Source organism: Vicugna pacos, chromosome 17 (genome assembly GCF_048564905.1).
Source record: "Vicugna pacos chromosome 17, VicPac4, whole genome shotgun sequence".
Classification (NCBI taxonomy): domain Eukaryota; kingdom Metazoa; phylum Chordata; class Mammalia; order Artiodactyla; family Camelidae; genus Vicugna; species Vicugna pacos.
Genome location: NC_133003.1, coordinates 18972660 through 18992505, shown reverse-complemented (window position 1 = coordinate 18992505; position 19846 = coordinate 18972660). Strand labels below are relative to the sequence as shown.

The 19846-nt window shown below is 37.1% G+C and overlaps 1 protein-coding gene across 1 annotated transcript in view; it reads right to left on the bottom strand.

Moving 5' to 3' along the window:
• The window catches only part of SACM1L (SAC1 like phosphatidylinositide phosphatase), a 61150-nt gene that overhangs the window by 23473 nt on the left and 17831 nt on the right, over nt 1-19846 (bottom strand). Inside the window, exons 2-7 of the mRNA XM_072941116.1 lie at nt 16576-16673; nt 13567-13641; nt 12198-12325; nt 8570-8719; nt 3996-4055; nt 3081-3114 (exon numbers count right to left, since the gene is read on the bottom strand). Coding sequence (XP_072797217.1) covers nt 3081-3114; nt 3996-4055; nt 8570-8719; nt 12198-12325; nt 13567-13641; nt 16576-16673 — 545 coding nt within the window. The remainder of the gene's footprint in view (nt 1-3080; nt 3115-3995; nt 4056-8569; nt 8720-12197; nt 12326-13566; nt 13642-16575; nt 16674-19846) is intronic.

Below are 19846 nucleotides of genomic sequence, written 5' to 3'. Positions count from 1 at the left end.
AGCATCAAAACCCTGAATCTAATTACCTGTTCCTTCTTCATCCTATCTAACTGCCTTCTTGCCCAGAAGTAACACCTATGCTCTGGCATGTGGAGACCATTCTCCTGCTTTTTGAGTTTCATTACAGGCAACCATGACTTAAAAACACACAGCTTGCTTTTGAGTTTTATAAAAATGGCACAACACTAAGTAAACTTCAGGCCCCGAGTAGGTTCTTAAGAGTCATCCTCGAACCGCATGGAGCAGTTTGCTCCTCTTCAGTGCCGCGTGCAACCTGTAAGGACTATACCACAGAGATGGGATACTGCTGCTGCTGGAACTCGTGGTGTTCTCAGTCTGCTCTAACAGTGGTGCTGTCGACATTCCTGTAAAAACCTCCTGGCATAAACATACTGGGTATGCAGATACACAAGAAAATGCCAAATAGTTTTAAAACAGTAACCCAAAGACACTAGCAATATGAATTTCGAATGACTCATCCCTCTGTTACCTGGTATCATCTGAATTAATAATGACTTATCTTGAGCTCCCAAATCACAGTCCTTTAAAACCCACAGCAAGAGAAGATGCCATAGCAGTATTCAGTCATTTATTTACCCAAATTATCAATCTGGAGCCAAGGCACGAAGATGAATCAGACATGAGCCCATCTTGAGAGAACTGAGTACAGCATGGGTATGTCTGACTGCTTTATGAATCATTCTCCTCTGATTACGAGTATCCACCCAGAAAGCATGCAAGGAACAAGAGGAAAACAAAAATCATGCAGAATTTCACCACCATCACACAACTTTTCAAATGTCCGTGTATTCACTTCTAGCCGTTTAGTGACTCCCAGGGCCACACACTCCCACTTGGGACGCCCATTTCACACTTTCTCTTCAACCTCCAACTATTACTCACAGCTAATGGCACTGCTCCCAATTCCACCGGGAAAATAAAAGCCATCCACACGCTCCCACCACGTCTGTCTGCCTCCACATCCACCCATCTGCTTCCCTTCTACCCCGGGGCACAAGCCGGATGGCGGATGAGCTGTCTGTGCACTAGACGCCGCCCCTCAGACTACGACGTCTCACTCTGAGTAACTCTATGACCTGACCTTCCAGTTCACTTCCTCTGTTTCCCCCACTTCACAAGTCCTTTGTCCTCACTGAGGCCGACAGTCTGTGGTTCCAGCATTTATTCACTACCTGGAACCCCCTTCAGGGTGTTGCCTCTCTTTCTCCACACCTTACTCTTCTCTATACACATTCCTTGCTTCGACGATCTCATCCCGCTTCATGGCTTTAAATGCCGTCTAAAACCTGAGGACTCTCAGATTTCTGTCTCCAGCGTGGACTTCTCTCCTCAATTCCAGTCCCGTAAATCCATGTTTTCTTGACATCTTTACTGGGATATTTATAGAAGTCTCAAGCTTAGCATGTCCAAATCAAAGTCCAGATATTCTGGCCTCCCTCCCACCTCGACTCTTCCCCACCTCAGTGGATGGCTTCCTTCCACTTACCTTAAGGTTCATACTAAAATCTCTTTCACTCCCCATGTACAGTTGGTCAGAAAATCCTTTTAGCTCTACCTTCAAAACATACCTAGAACCTGACTGGTTTTCATCACCATCAGCTACCACCCTGGTCCCAGGCAACCTCTCACCCGGATTCCCTCCTTTGCTCACCTTTGGCCTTTCCCTACATCACTGTCAGAGTGATCCTGTATTACCGTGCCAATCCTCTACTCTAATCCCAACAGTTTCTCGTAACAGTTACAGTAAAAGACAAAGCCTGTAAAGCTCGGCATAGTGTGGGCCCGGCTCCCGCTCCCCAGTGCACTCCGCCCCGGGCACGCTCCCGCCCTGGGCCCTCTGTTCTTGCTGTTCTCTCTGTAAGTATTCGGAACATCTCACTACCGTTCTTATCAAAAAGCTACACTAAACAAAAGCCAATGTAAGGCTTTGGATTTAAAGCTAAATGGACAAGCTGCTTCTAAAATTGCCTAGGAAGAGTGTTCTGTAATTAATCTCATTTGAAATTAATCTCATTTGATATTATTTGCCCCCGACAATATTATTTTGGAATTTAACACACAAACACACACACACAGTTGGCCCAAATCCTTAAAGCTCTACCTAAACAGTACATTTGTTATTATTTTATCCTTAGAAGAACTTAAGACAGCTCCAGGGAGAGGAGCGAAAAACAAAAACAAAAACCAGAATAAACAAGAGCTTTTATCCTGACATTTTCTGTCTTCCATTCCGCCACAACTGTGGAAGATGCTTCCTCCATTACTTTTCTGCTTTTAAGTATAACCAGCATAATAATTTAAGGAAGTCATACTAATACAGCAAACAAATAAGTCACCACTGTCGTGTTAGTTAATAATCTTCTTTGAGGGTCCTTGATAGAAAGATCCCCTCCGTTTCTGCAGGGCAGAGTCCTGATTACAGGTCCTCATGAGCACACTGTGCTTACCCTTGAACAGCCAGCTCACCTGGCTTCCCTATTTTGATTATGGTGTCTATGATAAAGTAAGTTTTTAAAACGAACTTACAATTAGATCACTCATTTTGCATTTGCACTAACTGCCCCACCAGCATTATTCTTTGTACACTATTATTTTCATTTTTCTGTGGTTATTTCAAATGACAAATATGATTTTTAATTACAATTCTCTCCAAGTTGCTGATCACCCTAGCTTGATCTAACTTTTTTAATTACTAAGGAAAAGTTTCAATAGTCAGGCTAAAATTACTCTTGTTTATTGATACAAAGTCTAACAAAGGCAAAACATAGTACATGTATTTCTTCTTTTAAACCACTAGCCCTATTACTCTTAAACAGAGAGAGAATAATTTAGTCTAAAGAGTTCATTCTATTTAAAACAAAACAAAAGAAAACAAAAACCCCACTGGTCATTTAACCAGTATTCTAAGATTTTATGTTAATGGCTTGATTTTATTACCAAAAGCAATTTCTACTAATTCTAAAATACTGTCCTCATGCAACATTTGAGACTGTCTTTAAATCTGCCTTAATATGTAAAGAAAGACTGCTAGAAAACTAAAGAGTAATATGTAAGGATACAGCCATGTAATACTGGAAGAGCAAACCGATGGACCTGAAATGAAGATACATGTTATATTTAGGAATAAGTATACTTTAAAAATAAAGAAAAGAAGCCCTATATAAAAAAATATTTACAGTTGGGGAGGTAGTATATAAATTTAACAAGGTAGGGAGCTTATGGGCAACTTTTAATTTTAAAAAACTTCTCTAATATAAAAAATTTAAGTATGTGCTACAATCATTTGGTCTTGAACATTCGCAGAGTCTGGAACACTAATAAAACTACATGAAGTTGCAGAATGTTTATCTCCCTCCTTTTCAGTCTTTGCCTATAACAACTTCACTCTTCCAGGGAAAAGACAGCCCTGTGCCGATTGTTTCAGTTCAAACTACTTTTCCAAAAAAAGCAAAGCAAATGCCAAGAAATAAAGCCATGATGCAAATCTACTTACTGAGATTCAGTACATTACGCTTCCTAGCTGGGCCCCCTGTTTACACCTCATTTGTATAAAGGAGGACAGAGGGAGGCGACTTCTATGCCTGTGTATCCTGGGTGACTGAAGGGAGTCACACCCCACAGGAAGACAAGCATACAGCTCTCCACTTGCCTGGGGAATTAGCTCTGGCACCTGATTTCTACATTATTCATCCATCAACACCCATCCTATCTCTCTTACTTATAAAAAACTATTTTTACTTAAGCATTTCTTTATTTAAGGCTTCTATAGAAGATCAGAATAAAATAATAAGGTTTCCTCCCCCTAGAACAATGTGAGAGGGTAGATCTGATTAGAGTTCGTAAGTTATAAATGTTTAGAGTTAAATTGGAATTCTTTGCCAAAATCCTTGGTGATTAGGTAGCCATTTTATTACATGTATTCAATTAAAGCCTGGACTGTAGCAAATAAGCTGATTTTATTTGGTGTACATTACCTCTGGCTGAGCAGAAAGTTCCCTTAGAAGATGACCATTCCATACAAACCGCTGGTCTGCCTAAGAGAGGAGTTTTAAAATTAATAAACTATCTCCCACCAAGTTGAGTTTCTACAGGAAGAAAACTGTAACAATCAGTGTCTCCACCTGGTGGCTAGAAGGTCTCCGTGGCATGCTCCACACAGCACGCTTCCCCTCCAACCTGGCCCTCCTCTGGGCATTCCTTTCTCCTTGCCTCAAGCCAGGGCTGCTGGCCAGACAGAAACTGGGAGTCCTCGCAGGCTCTTTCTCTTACATTTAGTCAACTGTCAAGTCCTAAATCTCCGTCCAGATCCATCTTCTCTTCTACAACTCTATTCCCACCACCCTGGGCCAATACTTGACTGCAGCCCAGCTGCCGCCTCCCTTGCCTCCAGTCCTGGCCTGGCCCTTCACACCCTTCCTCCACGTGCTGCCAGCAGGAGACGTCTCCTGTGTGCTGGAAGTGCACTGGCTCTCTGTCATCTAAAGAACTGCATCATCACATGGCCTAACCAGTCCTGGAATCCGGCAGCCCCTACTTAACTCTCTGATTTTATCTCTAGCCACTCTGACTTTCAAACTGTAAATACAGAAGCAGCTCCCTCAACAACACAAATTAGCCAATTCTATCCATTCTCTTTATAAAACACACCAGGGGACACTCCCCTGTCCCTGTCCACAGCTGAAAGTCACGGGAATGGCTCTTGCACTCAGGCATAGCTAGCTGAATGGCATATTCCCTGAGATTTTGGTGTGTCCCAGGCAGACTGTGCCCATTTGTACTTGTTATTCATCATAACATAATTTAACTAAATATTTTATAAATCAGTGAAATAAGACTTAAAAACAAACTGCTATTTCTATAAAGTTGAATGAGTCAAGAATATAACTTGATAAAAGGCAAGCTGCTAAGAATAAGAACTAAACTTCTGTTGAATTAGGAGTGGGAATGGCAACTATACAAAATTAGAGAAACTGTAAAAATCTGTAGGATTCTGCAAGCAGATTGCTCTATAAGTGTCAAAATTTTTAACGAGAATCAAACTGGAGCACATAATGGATATAATTTATATAGGAAAGACAATTAGGAATCAAGGAACCAAAAACAAACAAAAGCTTATGGTCCTACAAACAACTGACCAATGAATGTAAAATTTTAAGTTGAGATAAAGTGTTTACAGTATATATGGTTTGTTTATCACCTTTATGATTCCCTATGTTAACTTTTTTTTTTAATTGAAGTACCCTCAGTTATAATGTGTCAATTGCTGGTGTACACAGCACAATGTCCTAGTCATGCATATACATACATATATTCGTTTTCATATTTTTTTCCATCAAAGGTTATTACAAGATACTGAACATAGTTCCCTGGCTATACAGAAGAAACTTTTTAAAAATCTATCTTTATATATAGTGGCCAACATTTGCAAATCTCAGACTCCCAAATTTATCCCTTCCCACCCCGTTTCCCCAGAAACCATAAGATTGTTTACTATGTCTGTGAATTTATTGGTTTTGTAGATGAGTTCAGTGTTTTTTTTTTCTTTTTTTTTTTTTAGATCCCACATATGAGTGATATCATATGGTATTTTTCTTTTCTGGCTTACTTCACTTAGAATGATGATCTCTAGGTCCAAACTCTGGACTCTTGATTAGCTGATAAAAAATTCCTTCCCATCCCAACAGATGAGATGGCTTCTTCCTCTTTAGTTTAGCCTGATACTGCCACAGCCTCTGTTTAGAACCCTCCCTCTCCCATTGTCACCTGACCAATAAAGCCTAGTCATCATTAAGTCTCAGCTCAAAGATGACCTTCCCCTGTAAAGTCGTCCCTGACTCCCCCAGACAAAGTGAGTCCCACCTTACTTCAGAGTCCCACCACACTCTGGTACGCATATCCATGACAAAATTATCCCTTGTACTGTGTGCTTGGACATCCGCTTCCCCAGTAGACTGCAGCCTCCCACAATGCAGAGGCATGTCTTTTCATTCTGTGTCCCCAGTGGCTCATACAGTGCCTGGCACAGAGCAGGCAACTGAGACATTTCATAGCACAAATGGAGACTGTAGCAACTGCTTTCAAAAGCAAGAGTCTCTTTGCAATTAAAAGCCAAATTTCTTGATTGCTTAGCTTACAACTAAACTTACATCAAAGTCCCCATATAATTTTACAAGATTAGACTATAAAATATTTAAAAACCCAGTCAATGAAAATATTGATTTAGGCTGAACTATATGAAATTATCACTTTTATAGGTCTATAATGGTCAATTAATGGCAATTGCATATGGTCCAACCTAAAAGATAACTGACAGCAACCTTTGAAATTCCGTCTGCCCCCGCACACAATAAATCTCCTAGAAGAAAACATAGGGAAAACATTCTCTGACACAAATCTTAGCAATGTTCTCCTAGACCAGTCTACCCAGGTAATGGAAATAAAAGCAAAAATAAACAAATGGGACCTATTTAAACCCATAAGCTTTTGCACAGCAAAGGAAACCATGAGCAAAACAAAAAGACAACCTATGGAATGGGAGAAAATATTTGCAAATGATGTAACTGACAAAGGCTTAATTTCCAGAATACATACACAGCTCACACAACTTAGTAACAAAAAACTAAACAACCCAATCCAAAAATGGGCAGAAGACCTAAACAAGCATTTCTCCAATGAAGACATACAAATGAGCAACATGCACATGACAAAATGCTCAATATTGCTAATTATCAGAGAAATGCAAATCAAAACTACAATGAGATTTTACCTCACACCAATCAGAATGGTCATCATTCAGAAGTCCATGAACAATAAATGCTAGAGAGGCTGTGGAGAAAAGGGAATCCTCCTACATTGCTAGTGGGAATGTAGTTTGGTGCAGCCATTATGGGAAACAGTATGGAGATTCTTCAAAAAACTAAAAATAGACTTACCATATGATTCAGCAATCCCATTTCTGGGTATATATCTGGAGAGAACCCTAATGTGAAAAGATACATGCACCCCAGTGTTCACAGCGGCACTATATACAATAGCCAAGACATGGAAACAACCTAAATGTCCGTGGACAGATGACCGGATAAAGAAGCTGTGGTATATTTATACAACAGAATACTACTCTGCCATAAAAAGAATAAAATAATGCCATTTGCAGCAACATGGATGGACCTAGAGATCGTCATTCTAAGTGAAGTAAGCCAGAAAGAAAAAGAAAAATACCATATATCACTCATACGTGGAATCTAAAAAGAAAACGAAAAAGAAAAAAAAAAGGACAATATGAACTCATCTACGAAACAGAAACAGACTCGCAGACATAGTAAACAATCTTATGGTTACTAGTGAAAGGGGGTGGGAAGGGATAAATTGGGAGTCTCGAGATTTACAAATGTTAGCCACTATATATAAAAATAGATTTAGAAAAAACAGTTTCTTCTGTATAGCACGGGGAACTATGTTCAGTATCTTGTAATAATAACCTTTGATGGAAAAAAATATGAAAACAAATATATGTATGCATATGCAAGATTGGGACATTGTGCTGTACACCAGAGACTGACACACTGTAACTGACTGTACTTCAATAAAAATAAAATAAAATAAATTGTCTGCCCTCTAGACATATCTACTTCTGCCAATAAAAAATCAAGGCAGCAATTATCTAAGTTCTTGAACAGCAGAAATTTTAAGTTGAGATCATCTGAGCCCTAGTTTTTTGGGGGGCATTAATAATATTTATTTTAAACACCTTTATTGTGGTATGGTTTCTGTAAACTACACATATTACAGATGTACAATTTGATGAATTTTGATAGATGTATATACCCATGAAACCACCACCACAAGCAAGATAGCTAACATTTCCATCACTCTCCAAGATGTGTAACTTTCGAATCCCCAATTTATCCCTTCCCACCCCCTTTACCCTCTAGTAACCGTAAGAACACTCTATGTCTGTGAGCCTGTTTCTGTTTTGTAGGTAAGTTCATTTGTGTCTTTTTTTTTTTTTAAGATTCCACATATAAGTGCTATCATATGGCATTTTTCTCTTTCTGTAGCCCTGGTTTTAAAGATACATTTATCTTAATAAAAAAGCAAAAAATAACCGAAATCCCACCTTAAATAAAAGCGTATTTTTCAAGTTCTTAAGTTGTTACTTTTCTAGCTGTAAAAATTTTTAAATACCACTACAGAAAGAACATCACCTGTTAGAACATTACTTTTACAAACACAGTTATGTTGCTAATGCTAGTAAGTGTTACACCACAGAACACTAAAGCTTGGAAATAACCAACAAGCAGGTTTAGACTGGATTTCTGAAAATGGACACCCCTGGTTCTCAATTCTGTCTGTGTAACATACACAGATTCTGCGGTTCTGAATTTGGAATTGTGATGTATACTTGAAACATGGTGTGTTTTCAAAGCCCCATACGTGATCCTGACACAGCCAGAACACAGAGAAATTAATATATATTTTTACAGATGAAACAGAAGCATGTTCCTTGACATAAAAATAATAAGTAATAATATTTGAAGATTAAGCTTACCCTTTCCAAGAGACTCATTTCCTGGAATTCTGGACTAGTGTTGGACAGTCGCTGCAAAGTATGGGTCAAATCATATGTTGTTGAGAAGTAAAACCCATCCACAGTCAAGACGTGGTTTATCATTGCTAAGAAAGTTTTATTATCTTGTAACTGTAAACAAAGGAGAGAAAACAAGCAGTTTATTGCATACTTGAAAAGGAATCTATTAGCATGACAAAAGAATGAAAAAGAAAAATCTGTTAAGTCCAGTCCTGTTAAATACCACTGGCACAAAGACTAGGCAAGGAGGCTGTTCGCCATTTCCCCAGGACCTGGGACAGTTCCTGACACATGGCCAACGCTCGACAGCATAAGGTATTATATTAACTGATTAGGTAGAACTCTCCACTGGTATCCTTCACAATTTTGCTCTAAAGGGCAGAAGAGTTATTTTAACAAAACATCACCACCTTAGGTTATGACCTACTGTGTGCTAGACACTTTACACAGATTCTCCTTCATCTTTGCAACAACCCCTAGTTTAGTGTAATGATTCTCATCTGATGGATGAAAAACAAATTCATGAGAGGCCCAGTAACACACAGAGTCAATAACAAGAGAACAGAACCATCCTCATGCCTAAGAAACTTTACTGGTTTCGGCTAGTTGGGAAATAAAACAAAATTCTTTTTTCTTTTTCTTTTAAAGAGCAAAGATTGAAAAGTCCAGAAGAGGGAGAAGTGGCCAAGACGGTAGAGCAGGAAGACCTTGAGCTCACCTCTTCCTACAGGCACACCAAAATTACAACTATTCACAGGGCAACCACCTATGAAAATGACCTGAAGACTAACAGAAAAGATTTTCACAACTAAAGATATAAAGAAGGAAGCATTTCCTTCAAGATCAGGAACAAGACAACAATGCCCATTCTCACCACTTTTGCTGAACATAGCATTAGGTGTCCTAGTCACAGCAATTAAGCAAGAAAAAGAAGTCAAAGGAATCAAAACTGAAAAGGAAGAAATAAATAGTCACTGTTACAGATGACATGATAGCATATACAGAAAACTCTAAAGACCAAAACAACTAGTACAACTAATACATGAATTTAGTAAAATAGCAGGATATAAATTAATATACAGAAATCTGTTGCATTTCTATATGCTAACAATGAACTAACAGGAAGAGAAATGAAGGAGACAATCCCATTTACAGCTGCATGAAAAATAATAAAATATCTAGGAATAAATCTAAGCAAGGTGGTAAAAGATCTGTTACTGTAAAACTGTAAGACATCAACAACAGAAGTGGAAGACGGCATAAGCAGACTCACAGATACAGAAGAAACTGGTGGTTGCCAGTAGGGAGGGGGGTGGGAGAGATGAGTGAAACAGGTGAGGATGATTAATTAGAGACAAACTTCCAGTTATAAAATAGAGTCATGGGGATGTAATGTACAGTATAAGGAATACAGTCAATAATACTGTAGTAACTTTGTACGGTGACAGATGGTAACTAGACTTATCATGGTGATCAGTTTATAATGCATAACAATATTGAATTACTACATTGTACACCTGAAATGAATATAAGTTTATTATACTTCAATAAGAAAGAACAGAAGATCCAGTAAAAGTAGTTTATTTTCTGATAATCATTTTAGCTGACTTTCCCAAGGAATACCGAGATTGACATTTATTTTCACCTTGTTTTTAAAAGTAATTTTTCATGTTTGGTAACGTTTAATATTTAACAAATTATTAACATGTTAGTCTACATGTTACAAATCTACATATTACAAAATTTTTAATTTGGCCTCAGACTTTAAAAAAAAAAGGTATAAATAAGCAAAACATACACAGTGAAGAATGCTAAAATTGGTCACATGGCCTGACAATAAACTACAGCAATCAAGAAGAAACTGTTCAAGTAAATATTACTGGGCTATTAAATGAATGCAACCATTTTTACCTTAAATTATCATTTAAGTCTCATAGAGAAAGAATATATTAATACATTGATTGATATATATATATATAATAAAAAATAAATTGTAAGTTTAAAGTTAAAAATCATTCTACAGTTTTACTTAGTCAATAAGACAACAGAGCTATCACTAATTTTTTTAAGTGTTTATCATACTTAAGTATGTGTTTTTGAGTAAGTTTTATTTTAGAAACAAACTTTTGGTAATCTTGGGAATAAAAATACAACTTAAAAAATTTAAAAAGCAAACATATAAATAAAATTACATTTAGAAAACAAATACTCAATAGGTATAAATCTCTAAACATAATGTTGACTTAAAAACAGTAATTTTCAAAAACTAGAACAGGGTTGATGCCATTCATATTAAGTTTTGAAAATACTTTAAGCAAAAACAGATATTGTCTGATTATGAACACAGGCAGTCTCCACTTTGCACGAAGGTGTGGGACTACAACAATGACTATGCTATCTTAATAATCTTAAACTATCTTAATAATCAACAGGAAAAACTATGTTTCATAACAAATTTTTTTATCAACACATTAAAAACTCCTACTCTAAGTTATGAATGTATAGGGAAATGAAAAAATAGTAAAACTAGTATTATTTAGTATACTGTAATTTAAAACATTAGAAACACTGAGAATTTAAAATACTTTATTTCTTGTCAAAAATGTATCAAGAATAGCCTGGACAGCGCTTGTGTTCTTCTCATCACCCAACTCACGATGCCATCTTTCCTACACCCTGGTGACTGTCATACATCTAAGCCGGAACCAGCTTCTAACACTTTATTCTTTGCACTATAAAGTCAGGAAATACTTCCGTGAGCTCCTTTAATGTGAAGTCTGCTGTTGAGCTCACCTCCTCTGGGACATCGTCAACCTTTCATCACAACAACTTCGTCATGAATGTCGATACGGTCACCTTCACTAGGACTTCGGGCTGTGCATCTAGCCTCTTGAACAGCGACAGCATCAGCAGTCCTGCCATCAGCTGCTGCTTCTATACTCTATTCATGTTCAATTTGAATTTCACTTCTAAGAGTCATCCCTTTTTGATTCTTTGCACTTTCATCTTTGGTGAGCTAATTTTTTAGGTGTTATACCATGGAAACCAAATAAACTGTGCTGTTGGGGGCTGGTGTCAACTGAACTGTGGTAACTGAAATCCGTGCATATAGGAATCGTAAAAACGAGGACTGTGTGAACATGTACACACACGTTTATATTCACATGTGGCAAAAGTGAAGAAAACTTTTTCCCTGGGGAAAGAGGGAAGGAAATAGGATAAGTGGAACTTCAAAGATACCTAATATTTTATTTCTTCAGAAAAAGGAAATGAAGTTAAATCTATGCGTTGAGTACATGTGCCTTTGCTGTTTGTCCTTTTCTCTCCGTGTGAAATTTCATATTTTAAGAACTGAGTCAGTCTAAAACAAAGCAAAACAAACCCAAGAGCAATAAAATATATAAAGAGGTTTTTTTTTTTCAAATACATTTTATGGCTAGGTACGTAGAGCGACTCTGCTTTATTTGTTCCTTAAATAATCAGGCTTAAAAGAAATCCATCAAACATTCTTTGTGTTCCATCTCCCTCTCTCCCCACCCCATGGTACGTCTTGGGGGTTTTGCAATTAACAAGTGCTTCCAGTTCTTACCTGAATATCAGTTAAGTGCAACATTGTCTTCTTATAAGAAAGGACATCAAAATCCGTTGCTTTCCAGATTACATGATTGAAAAATTCACCTATTTTTTTCTTTTTGGTAATGACAATTAGATAATTACCTGCAAAAAGCAAAGCCAAACACACATAACTATGAACAAGGCAACTGTAAAACCAAAAGTAGCAGTCCTTATTGCTCAAACTCTGAAGGCTAGCAGAACTGTGCTAAATAGATAAAAGACCCATACTTGTTTTAAAGCACTCACAATTTATCAATAGAAAGACCAGTATATTACTTAGAAAAGTCTTTACTGAAAGATCCAATTTTTTCTCAAAAAGATAAAAGCAAAAGTTACCTTTGGTAGCCAGAGCAGTGACCCTCGCAGATAGAAAGCAGAGAGAGAAAACACTTCTCTCTCTCTACCCCCATCATCCCCAAAGCATCTGGGCTCCGCTTATGCATTTCCTAATGTGTAGCTTAAAGCATCATAGGTCATGAGATCTGGCCATGCAGGACAACGTCCCTTCTACACCTCCCAAGCCCTTCACATCATTCTAAATGGTAGAGACACGTGCCAGGGGAGCATAACTAACCGGTTACCGCAACACTGCAAAGAACAGTCAGGAATCAAGAAGCCATCACAGCACCGTGCATGAGACACCAGCTCTGATCCTGGCTACCTCCTCCTCCCACAAATAAACAGGGAAAAGCCTTTACTCCTAGATTAGTTCTTCAGATCTGTTCAGGGCTCTACCACAAGTGCCCTCCCTGAAATTTTTCCTATGCACATCTCTCTCCTAGGACCTGTCACACTGTACTGCAGTAACTTACTACTCAAATGCCTCTCTCACTGGACCGTCACTGCACGACAAAAGGACTTCCACCTTTTATAAAGAACATCTAGTACGGTGCCTGATACAACAGGAACTTTTTTAAAAGGTCAACGAAATAAAATCTAGATAAACAAAATCACTTTCCTGATAACTCAGAACCAGGTAACATTCTCTAACTTGCAGCACTATGTCGTATTCAACCCCATTATGGAGCTGAAGGTGCAGAATACTCTGATCCCTCAATGCATTAAAACTGTTATTTAAATACTCTTAGAATTTATGAAAAATGTCTAGTTGACAAGGGATTTCAACTCTAGTTGAATAAAACCAAAATCAAAACTTTAAAAAATAGAACCTCAGGCTTATAAATGTAACCGCTTGCTATTTGGGGTCTATTACTTATAGAAATTACTGACAAATACTTAACGTACAGAAGTATTGCCAAAAGCAAGGTATAAAGTATGTCTTCATCTTCTACTCTAATAGTGTCAACTTAGTTACCTGCTTTGTCCATCTTTGTTTTTCTTACCTGCCACCAGATGGATTGTGCCCAGAATACCAAATATTGGTCTTGTGACAGCTGAGGGAGGAATATCTTTCTTGACTTAAAAAAAAAAAAAAAAGAAAAATCGCTTAGAAAAAGCTAACCAACAGAAAGAGAAACTTAGTTTCATGCCAATGGTTACTTCAACTGAATCAATATGCATGCTTTGTTCTAGGAAAGCAATATTCTTCACTTTTGTTAGACCTCCATTTTGGCAGAATTAAAATAAAGATGTTCACATTACACATAAAGGTCTCTGCCTGTCTAGAATATGGTACCAAAAGTAACATGCTTCAAAACCTCACCAGGTAAATTAAGGGTTATTTCTAATGTCAATTTTCAACTAAATTCTTAAACCTCTTGTCAGACACCAAGTCCCTATCCCTTTACGAGAATTAGAAAGTAAACGGAAGGAGAAGTTGAGAAAAAATTTTAATCTCAACGTGTAACAAATGGAATGCAAAAAAAAGACCTGCCTGTTCCTGTCTAAGAATGTGGAAATGGAGGCAGAGATCCGAAGGCAGAAGGAGGAAGGAAAAGCCTCCTGCTCATGTCCGACAGAAATTTACGCAGGTGTGCAGGAAGGCATCATCATTACCTGTGATTTTATCAACAATGCCCTTATTAATAGAACACCTTAGATGACAAGGTTCATTTCACAGCTGTTAAACTTTAAGCCAACGTGCTTCACAAAACATTTTGTAGAACTCTAGTTCAGGGAATAATGCCCAAAAGGTGGGGAGGTAGGGTCTCCCAGTCCAAGAAGCTTATTTTGCTACATCCATACTCCCCTTGCGCCCTCTCCCAGAGTCACAGTGCACAGCAGAAGGAAGGCTCTGAGGAGGCCTACGGCAAAAGAAAGCTGTTCCACTGTTTAATTCAAAGTTTTCCCAAACTTACGTGGCTATAAAACTTTTCTTTCAGTTACAGTTAACTTATCATCCCGGAACACATTTTGAAACACTACTGTAAACCCAAGTCCTGTTTCTTAAAGGCAGTCCTGTTACTCTGAATAAAGTAATTCTGAATAAAGATCTAAAATCCATTTGTTTCTCTCGATAATCCAGCTTACTTAGCAATGCTATGCCACAATTAACTAACATGAAGAATGGAAATACCAGTGCAAAGTTCAGAGAAAATCCTTGAATATAGTGAGATCATCTGATAAACATAAATGTACAATTGACAGAGATGTTAAGTTATATTAACTGGAGTGGAATAGTAATAAAACTATGATAATTTCTAAGAATATGTTAGTTTTTCATGGAAGAAAACGATGCCTCTTTCTGCCTCTCTGCCTTTTTCATGCCTCTCTGTGGCAATAGTCTGCATTCCCAGTGGTATAAAGAAACCGGCAGAGAAACTGTGAGTGGATCAGGCCCTCATCATCACCGGCTTCAGGTCAAAGTATCTCTTCATGTGTTTGCTGATGACTGCGGTATCATTTTTACATCCACACTGTTCATGACCTTTAGCTTTGTCCACTCAAATGGGTCTCCAATCTCTGCTTACAAATAAAATGTCACTGAAAGATCAAAAATAATTGAAAACACACCCATGCTAAAGCTTTTATTTACTTATTTGTTTTTTGGTGGTGGGGGAGAGGTAATTAGGTTTACTTACTTATTTATTCTTAGAGGAAGTACTGGGGACTGAACCTAGGACCTCATGCATGCATGGTAAGCATGCAGTCCACCACTTAAGCTATATCCTCCCTGCCACGCTAAAACATTTACGTTGTATCAATACAGTTTAAAGACGTAGTGTGACTAAACTTTAGAAGAAGTGGACAAACAGTGGTTAAAACCACTCAGCTATTCTGAGAGAGCAGCCACAGAGCAACAGTCATAAGAAATACCAAATTATCAAACTAAAACAGCTCTCATCCTGTTTGGTCAAAGGAAAAGTTATATATGGCACTACCAGAATAACCAGATAACCAACGAAATTAAAACCTACAGTCATACTTTTCTTACACTTCAGCACCTATGCAAAATATTTTCATGTTACACTTTATCCATTCAAATGATATTTACTATTTACTGAATGCCTACTCTATGATTACTCAAATACTATACTTAAGAAGAAAACAATATAGAACCCTGTCTAGAGGTGAATTTTTAAACAAATGAAATATGAAATTCTAAATGCGATTATCACGTGGTACATTAATTCGTCACCAAAATTATTTCACATTAACCTAGTCAGAAAACAGTGTTCCACACAACTGAAAAACAAGTTGTTTTTCATACCCCAAAGAAATAAAACCAAAACATAACTGGATAGATAAGACAGATAAATCATTCTGCCTATACCATATAATTTGAGATCTGTCCATCTTGCTGCATGTATCGGTCGTTTGTTCTCTATTATTACTGAGTTGTGTCCTATTGTACCACAATTTGTTTATTTGCTCACCATCTGAAGGACATGAGTTGTTTTCAGATTTAGGAGATTATGAACAAAGCCATTGTAACAATGAATAAAGGTCTTTATGTGAACATAAAAAAATTAAATTAAATTAAAAAATAAATCATTCTGCCTAAAACACAAGTTTTAGTCAGTGATACACATATTATTTTTCATTTATTAAATTATTCTGTCATGAGTATTTTCAAAAACAAAGCAACTGTTAAAATTCCACATACTTAAGGCTAAAACAACCTTCTCACACTCCAATACTTTAAATCTTACAGCTAGAAAGAAACTCACATCAATAGAACCAGTCCTATGACAGTACCACTAACAGAAGAAAGAAATGATTATGTTTTAAATCCTTTCCAGTAGTAAAATGCTACTTAAAATTTTCAAGATCATTTCTCCATTTCATGAAAAGAAAGCATAAAATATATAAAAATCAAATGAGGTAGCAAGAATTGAAATTTTCTAAGAAGACACTCAGAGATCCGCATGCTGACACAGCTCTCATCAATTTAACTATTGCAACGTAGGTGTAAAATCTTTCTGACATCTCTAAACCTGGCTATAAAATACCTGAGAGGGTAACTTCTGTGGACACGCGGTCGATGATAAGTACATCATTTGCTCCATCATCACAAGCTTCCACATAAAATTTTTCAGGTGTAATATGCCTAGGAAGAAATTGAAAACCATATGTAAGTAATCAAATGAAATGACTCCCCAAAATACTATTATAACAATTTTAAAGGAACCCTCCTACACTGCTGGTGGGAATGTAAATTGGTGCAACCACTATGGAGGACAGTATGGAGATACTTTAAAAAACTATAAATAGACTTACCATGTGATCCAGCAATCCCACTGCTGGGCATATACCCAGAGAAAAATATAATTCAAAAAGACACATGCACCCCAAAGTTCATAGCAGCACTATTTACAATAGCCAGGACATGGAAACAACCCAAATGTCCATCAACAGATGACTGGATAAAGATGTTGTGTATATATATACAATGGAATACTACCCAGGCATAAAAAAGAATAAAATAATGCCTTGTGCAGCAACATGGATGAACCAAGAGATCATCATTCTATGTGAACTGGGCGGGAAAGAGAAAGAAAAATACCATATGATATCATTTATATGTGGAATCTAAGAAAAAGGACACAAATGAACTACTTATTATTTATAACTTAGATGACTGATTTCTTGAATATGTGTAGGCACATTTGATGGTCCTTTATGACTGGATTGCTGCATTCTGTTGAATCTTATTTTGTGGGTGGCTTTATTCTTTTGATAACTATGTAAGTTTAAAAAGCTAAAGCTCTAAACATTCTTAGGAACCATATATATAAAGGTACAGGAATGGTACATATATATAAATTTTTAAAAATATGTGCAGTATATTGTATATATGTATTTACATGCAATATGTGCAGTAAAACTGTAACAATTCTACCTAATAAAACTGAAAAGTGAAAAAAAACTATTACAACAATTTTAGCAGTGTTTACATTTGCCATCAGTTTCCCAGCTTCTGAATATCTATTATTCATACTCTCTTTTTCTTCAGTTCCCTTTTCCATAAAACGATAATACCAGACTCACTAAGTAGCACTGTTATGGAGAAAGTGAGCTAATCTTTGATAAGCGCTTAGAACATCTGATATATAGTAACCAAGATCTAAGTATTAGCTAAAAATCATAAACACATTTCCAGTATATTGTTTAAAATAAACTACTTTAACATTTCAGGGTTTTTGTTGTTGTTAGAATGTCACATATGTGTTCTTGAAAAAAAAATCTCATTCTGCAAAATAAAAAATAAAGGGAGTAAAATTAGAGCTGGAACAGAGGAATCAAAATTCATGCAACTTTGTAAACTGAATCTAACAAAAATAACAGATGGCTTTTCGGGAGACCACGTGGTTGACTCCAACAAACAATTCAGCATGGTTAGGGACTGCCTCAGGAAATAATGAACAAAAACAATAAAGTGAAAATAAAGATGTGCAGGCACTAAAACAACGGAGATGGAGGCTGCTGTTAAGGTGGGCACGTGAGTAAATACAGGTACAGGCCTGGGATTGGTTCCAGGTACCAAAGTCTGGGGATGCTCAAGTGCCTCATATTAAAATAATGCAGAATGGTCGGCAACCACAGATTCAACCAACCACAGAACCCGCAGCTACAGAGGGTCAAGTGTACCGCCCTCCAGGAGCTGACCAGAGTTGGGGAGGGAACTAGTTTGTTTTTCCAGGGACTAACCTCTATTGTTCTTAAACCACACATGAAAGAACTTGTTTGTGCAGCAGCCAATCTGAGGGCTTTCGCCTTTCCTTTTTAGTTATGCTTCCTTTCTTCCACTCCCTTTGCCTGTGAAAAATCTTACATAAACCCACACACCATCACTGATATCATCTCTTATTTACTGACTGTGTAAGTTACTTGGTGTTACAGATACAAGTCCTGTAGCAGAACAAACTGTAGTGACCATTTTTGACTGTAAGTTTTTCCAGCAATAATCAACACTTAATTACCCAAATATAACTTACATCATTTCATGGTTCATCTATAACTAACTTCTTAATGTCAGGCTAGTTTCCTCCATAGGTGGAGGGAGGGGAGCAGATATGCTAAGGGATGAAAGTCAATATTAACACAAATCAAGGAATGCTATGACAAACACTATGCTGCACACCACCAGAAATTGACACAACACTGTAAACCAATTATACTACCAAAAAAAAGTTATAGAACAGTTAAAAAAAAAAAAAGGAAGAAAGAAAGAAATGCAACAAAGAAAACAAATCTGCTTCAAATATGGCAGTCTTCAATTCAAACAAAACATGATAGTTCATTTCTTTTTATTCCTGAACAGTACTCAATTGTGTGATATACCACAATTTATTCACTCACTTGCTGATGGACATCTGTACACTCCCACTTTGGGATATTATGAATAAAGCTTCTATGAACATTCTAGTACAAGTCTTAGGGCAGACATACGCATTCATTTCTCTTGGGTGACCACTTAGAAGTGGAACGGCTGGATCACGTGGTAGTTGTATGTTTAACTTGCCCAGAGAGAGGAAAAAGGGGAAAAGGTTACAGGCACAAGGAAACAATAGGGGATGATGAATGTATTCATTATCTTGATACTGGTGATGGTTTCACAGGTTTAAGATATGTCAAAATGTATCAAAATGCACACTTTAAATATGTGCAGCTTATTGTATGTTAACTATGCTTCAATAAAGCTATAAAAAAAATTAAGAGGTCCTGAAACAAACTAAAAGAAATATGAAAAACTTCCAGAAAATCTAGTCACAGGATAGTTACCTTTAATCTCAAATCATTAAAAAAAAAAAAAAAAGGAACAAAAAACCCCAAAACATCAGTCCATATCTGCAGATGTTTTGTGCAGGGGAAATCACACTCTAGAAGTCAATAAATTTATTGAAAAGCTACCATGTGCTAAGCATTATACAAGCACTAAGGGACAAGGAGGTAGGTGATAAACAAGTCACAAATAGAAAAAAAAACTTAAAAAGTGGACTTGAAAAACAAGACTTCTTTATAAAAGCTTTCGAAAAAAGTGCAGTCTCTCAATCATGAGATGGCATCCTCCGGGGCTGAAACAGGCTCAGGACCTGGGAGAGTCTCGTGAAATGTTCTCCTACAATGGCTGATGCTGTAACAGAACAGCCTGTCCCATCTCTAATGTCCTAAGTAACTCCATAAGCTCTCTTTAGAAGGTTCCAATGAATAACAAAGTGTCTCTCCTCTGTTATCTTATTTTTAAAATAAAGATCACAGCGTTGATAAGAAACAGTCCAT